Consider the following 6195-nt stretch of genomic DNA (forward strand, 5'->3'; position numbering starts at 1 on the left):
TTAGACTGATGATATCATGCGTTGCTCTGATAGTAGCTTTCCAAAAATCTTGTTCCAGTTTGTTTTTCTTTTCATTCTGAATCTCTGCTTCTCCCCGCTTTTTCTGGATGTTTCCTGGGAGAAAGTGCTGATGATGGGCCCTGAGCCAGGGATATAACACAGAGAGATGATGAAACATAAGGAGAGGAGGAGAAGTTTCTAATCTCATTATCGCTACCTAAACTAATCCACTAGAATCAACACCTCCGAGTCGTCCACACACTTTTACACGTGTTATACTCCGTGTATCACACACACAGACATATATTGATAAGATATATGCTCAGTTATATAGGGTGATTAAGTCAGAGAGAAAAAAAAAAGATGTCAGATATGCAAGATACGATGCTGCTGGGAGTAGAGGGGATCAAGAAAACCATCCTGCATGGAGGGACCGGAGACATCCCGAAATTCATCACTGGGGCGAAGGTACTGTAGGCCTTCAGTACTTTATTGCTGATCAATCTAAAACAACACTGACAGGCATACAGCAGATATCTCTTTCAGGCTTTCAAGAAACGTATTCGTCATGCTGTACAACCTGCTCTGCGTGGGCCCATAGATATTTCATTACACTCTAAATAAGCCTTTCAGATAGCTGATCTGAATAAATGAAATATGGGTAATTAAAACACAACTCACAAAGCTAGTTTCAGTCTCTTAAATCTAATATTGGGCGCAAATGTAATTTTAACAGATGCGCCTAATTATCATACTGTGAACAGCATCATAGGCAGAGAAAAACCGACACAGACTCAGTTTTACAAACCTCCCCATGTACGATCGTTATGAGAAATATCAAACAAGGCCGATGGGCCATTTTGTTCTTTGATCAGCGGTTTACACATTAAGGTTGAGATGTAGGAGGCATCTCTTAATATGCATGAGATTAGCAATAAAACAAGCAGAGCTGTTCTGCAAGTCAAACAACATGCTGTGTATTTGAGCTGCGGAAAAGTACTGTTTCAAAGAAAGCTCGCTTATCTTTCTGCTTTGGTGAATTCAGTTTCTTTTGTGGATTCTATCAACTCATTATATTTTTTCCCTTTAAACTGGTAAAGAAATGTCAGCGAAATTGCGAGAGAAAAAAATTTAAAAAAAGAAGAAGAAGAAGAAAAAATTAGCTTGACAACTCGGATAATTTATGTACTAATTATCTGACTTAAACATGTAGCATTAATATTATTTGTTAATTTAATTTGGAAAAACTTAATTCAATTGTGTTTTACCATTTGAAGCAATTCATTTTGAGTACATCACAAGGTATGATGAAGATGCGTTTGTAATGAATTACGTTGTTAGTTGCACGTTATGGATTTTCAATTATTTTTATTTTTTTTTAACTGCTTAATTATTTAACATCATCCTTTTATTTTTTGAAAACCTCACAGGATACACTGAAGGAGAGTCCTCAATTATTTTGAACAGTGCCTGGGTACATACAATAAATGCAGATGCAACTGGAACTGAATAGCAGTAAAAGAATAAGAATACATAGATATAATTTCTACATTTTCAGATCTGGGCTACTGATCAGAAGATCAGGATTCAAGCTGAAGCACTATGATGCTCCAAGGCCCTGAACTGTATCTGCTGCATAGTGCTGGAGACTTGAAATAACAATGTCCCCGGTGAGATGAATAAACTATATAGAAAAAAAAGAAGATGCACAAAGACAGGAACATTCAAGTTCGTGCAATTCCCACTGGCAGCCAGTAGAGGTTGATAGAAAACATATAGAACTCAATGCCTCATTAATGAAAGCATCGTTTCCAGAGCTTCACCAACACAGTTCGAACTGGATCTTTTTCTTTCTTTCTTTTTTTTTTTTACAAAAAAAATTACAAGTCTAGTCGAATACAATCTTATCTTTTAAGCAAGAAAAATAAACATTTTCCACATATGAACTCATTCTTAAATATTTCATGGATGTTATATGTAGTTTTGCAGTTTTCCTGTTCATGCCAACAGCAGACACTCTTGATGATGGCTGACTGACTATATTATCATTCTTCTGTATCTTTTTTTACTGTTTGCCTAATAGTGTTTACTTTTGATTTGTGATGATACGCATTTCACATGAGGTTCATGCATTCATTCATGACTTGTACTGGTGCTCCTCATAAAGGAGCAGTTTCTGCACATGGTTTCCCCTTTCCATGGACATTACACAACCAAGCAACCTTGGCATGTCTGTCTGTCCTTCCTCCTGTCTGCCTGCCCTGTTGAATAACTGAGCTGTGTGAAGCTCGTGACATAACATTTTTGTTTGGACTGATGTGTATTTGCATTTAGAAGGCCCATATTTCAACAAAGCATGTTGTTTTTGCCTTTTACTGAGTCCTGACATGTGTCTGCACTTCATCCTTCAGTTTAAATGTACACATCTTTGCAATTCGAAGTACTTTTCCTCACATTGTCCAGACTGTATAGTTTACATGGTTCTTCTCCCAACATGCTTGGTTCTAGGTGACGTTCCACTTCCGCACCCAGCTATGTGACGACGAACGTACAGTGATCGATGACAGCAAAGTGGTGGGGACACCCATGGAGATAGTGATTGGAAACATGTTTAAACTGGACATCTGGGAGACTCTGTTGTCCTCCATGAGGATCGGTGAGGTGGCCGAGTTCTGGTGCGACATCATTGTGAGTGACAAGAAAGCTGCAGTTTGGCTTTTATCTGTAACTTGTTTTTAATGCAAAGTGGATCCTAGTCCAAGAGTATTCTGAAAGGTGCGACTGAGACAGAATGACTTCACACTGCAGATGTGGAAGTTATGGAAGCTGCTTTCAATAACGAGGAAAACAAAACAACACAATAAGACAAGTTTTATGTGCTCCACTTACACATTTAAAGCCTAAACCTGAAGCACAGACATGACGCACCCACCTTGAATACTTGTGAACTTCTTTAAAACTGACTCAACAGGTTGCCATGAGAACAAAAACTTTACATTATGCGGTTTATGAGAAACAATCATGTGGTGAGTCAGACACATGTGATTCACTTTCAGTTCGGTTTCACTTTTAATTCCGTGCATATTTTATTTTACGGATGAGGTTTTTGTGTTACCTTTTCCTAGTACGACATCTGTTGTCTCATACACTATACATTTATATATCTGGTATCTGTATGCACCTATAGCAGACACAGGTGTAACAAAGAAAGCCTTCTACCTCCGAATTCACACATGTAACTTATGTAATCTATAATTTGTTGTGTCTGCTGTGTGTGTGTGTGTGTTGCACACTGTCAGAGACAGATGGGTTGAGGCATACTGTCATTAATCCACAGCAGCCTCACTTTTCCCTAATCGGCTCTGACTACTGCTGAATCAGCACTACTGACTCCCCTCCACTCTGATTAGATTTGATGGGGCTTAGAGCATTTATTCACTCTGAACAACATGGCTGCAGCACACACTCTACTGGATATGCGGTGCACTATCACTCCCATCCAACGGAGGGAAGCCTTCACTTGTTGAACTGAGAGGAAACAGATTGGAGGGAATGTTAAAGAACTTGCAAATATATTTAGATGAATTTTTAATCAGCTTTTTGATCAAATAAGTAGAAGATTGTGGTCATCATGTTGATTTTGATCTGTTTGAAAGCAACAAAATGACATCTGTGAAGAGGAATAAACAGCACGACACTAAATATACACAAAACCCACAAAATGGTTATACGTTTAGTGTCTTGCCTATCCCAGACGTGCGTTCCACAAAACGTACTAATTAAATGACCCTGAAGAAACTCTCTCTCATCTTGCCTGTACTACTGTGTATGTACAGCAAAATGACAATAAGCTTGATCTGATTTGACATTTTCTGTGTGTTTCAAATTGTGATCCTGCAACAACTTTTTTTTTAAAAAAAGTTGCTTTCTAAATGCTAAAATATAATGTGTAACTGAAATAAAAGGATTAGGTTAAAAGTAAAATTCAATTACAGCAAAACATCCAGATGTTAGAGCAGTGTTCTGTCTGTTGGATTTTTACATTTTAAAGTAATAAATTGCATGTGAAGAGTGAGAAACATTCAAAATGATAGAAGGGTTCATCTTTAAAGGATACAGTGACACCTTCACATACTGCAAAGTCTGCATTTAAGGGGAAAATACCATAACACAGAATTCCCTTGTATTTTTTTTCTCTATTTGGATGACTATAATGCTTAACGCAAAGCTGCTCCACAGATACAGAATGATGCAAAACTTCATGGGTTGAGCACATTTGTAAGCCACAGGTATTAGAGGCAGTTTGTCATCCACTGTTAGAATCTCTGACCTCCAACCTCTGTGGTTTAAAGTTTTGAGCATCGCCTTGTGATCCTCTCTCCCCTCCAGCACACTGGCATTTACCCAATTGTGTCCAAGAGTATGCGTCGCATCTCTGAGGGCAAAGACCCGGTGGACTGGCACATCCATACGTGTGGCATGGCTAACATGTTTGCCTACCACAGCCTGGGCTACGACGACCTGGACGAGCTGATGAAGGAACCGAAGCCGCTCTACTTTGTCCTGGAGCTAGTCAGGGTGAGAAAAACACTCATCTGTGTGGATCTGTGTCAATAGAGATCTTCCCAGGCATGTAAATTCCAAAAATGATCCTAAATTGAGGAACAGACCTGCTTTTAGATGTGCTTTACATATCAATGCCAACAACTGCATTGTTTTAAAGTTCTATAATTGATTGAAAACTCACTCCAGTGTGTCTATGATTGACAGGTGCAGCAGCCCAGCGAGTACAACCGAGAGTCGTGGGCTCTGAGTGATGAGGAGAGGCTGAAGATAGTTCCAGTGCTGCACGGCCAAGCAAACAAACTGTACAAACAGGGACGCTTTCAGGACGCCACGCAGAAATACAAGGAGGCTATCATCTGCATCAAGAATGTGCAGACGAAGGTGATTGCATCCAACAAGTGGTTCAAGACAGAATCCCAAAACACCCGCATCAAACACAGATTTGTGAGAGTGCACTGAATCTGAACTACTTCCCTGTTCAGGAGAAGTCATGGGAGGCCCCCTGGTTGAGGCTGGAGAAGATGGCCAACACCTTAACGCTGAACTACTGCCAGTGTCTGCTCCGCATGGAAGAGTACTACGAAGTCCTCGAACACACCAGCGACATTATCAATCAGCACCCAGGTTTGTCTCATGACTCTGTTTTCATGGATTGAGGGGTTTCGATTTTTTACTCTTTTTTTTTTTATTAAAGCAGAAAGAGTTTTCTTTGCCCAGCAGCTTATCACATTCCAGCTAGTAGATTTATGAGTGCGAAAGACTGTCATGCTGTGTAAGCATTATAGTTTATTCAGCCTTTTATGCGTTGGCCATGTTTTCATAGTGTGAGTGTGTGAGTGTGCAATTTTTTACGGTCGCTGTAAATGTAACGTTTCATGTGCCTATTAAAGTCTGATCTTATTAAAGATCTGGTGCCTAGTCTCAGTTCATAGATGAAAATGTGCACCTAAGATGCAAAAAAAAAAGAAATAGTTAAAAGAATTCTTTGTTGCAAATACTTTGCTCACTACAGCACCAGCAGGGGTCACATGCATGCCTGTGTTTGTTGCTCCAGGTGTAGTTAAAGCCTTCTACCTGCGAGGAAAGGCCCACATGGAGGTGTGGAACGAGGCGGAGGCTCGGCAGGACTTCAGCAGGGTTCTGGACCTGGACCCTGGCATGAAGAAGGCTGTTAAGAAGGAGCTGGCCAAGCTTGCTGTGCGCATGGAGGAGAAGAACCAGGAAGACAAGAACAAGTATAAAGGCATGTTTTGAGCCGGCAACACTGAGAAGGGATCGACTAAAGAAGAGCAAAGGTGTTACATCACAAATCTCTAAGCTTTATTTTACCTTTAATTAGCACAAGCAGCTCTCTGCACAGAATGTGAAAAACTCAATAAAATGATCCAGCTTATTACATCAGCAACTTAAAATCAGCTCCCCTATTTCTGGCTGTCTTTCTTTTCATCCAAACTGTGACCAAGACAACTCTCAAACCTCTATTTTGGTTCATACTTTTAGCCGTTTTACAGGTGTGTGTATGTGTGCATTTTCATCTTAATGCATAGCGAGGCCTAAACATGTACCTAAATGCTAAGATTATGAATGCATTAACGAATTTAAGTCAGGTTAATTATTGACAAAGTTTGT

General features: G+C 39.7%; 1 protein-coding gene across 3 annotated transcripts; it reads left to right on the forward strand.

The window, feature by feature from the left end:
* The first annotated feature begins 363 nt into the window (after nt 1–363).
* aipl1 (aryl hydrocarbon receptor interacting protein-like 1) lies at nt 364–5862 on the forward strand. 3 transcript variants are annotated; one of them, XM_008295029.1, is made up of 6 exons: nt 364–468; nt 2509–2688; nt 4390–4578; nt 4771–4947; nt 5049–5190; nt 5621–5862. In XM_008295029.1, exons 1-6 carry the CDS (start codon nt 364–366, stop codon nt 5818–5820), a joined length of 993 nt encoding a protein of 330 aa, XP_008293251.1. In that variant the 3' UTR covers nt 5821–5862. The 3 variants fall into 3 exon arrangements, with proteins under 3 accessions (XP_008293251.1, XP_008293253.1, XP_008293252.1); XM_008295031.1 differs by having other exon boundaries at nt 373–473; nt 2568–2688; XM_008295030.1 differs by having other exon boundaries at nt 373–468; nt 2533–2688.
* Nucleotides 5863–6195: the final 333 nt, after the last annotated feature.

This window comes from Stegastes partitus, unplaced genomic scaffold, assembly GCF_000690725.1.
Source record: "Stegastes partitus isolate 25-593 unplaced genomic scaffold, Stegastes_partitus-1.0.2 Scaffold1016, whole genome shotgun sequence".
NCBI classification, from domain to species: Eukaryota; Metazoa; Chordata; class Actinopteri; family Pomacentridae; genus Stegastes; species Stegastes partitus.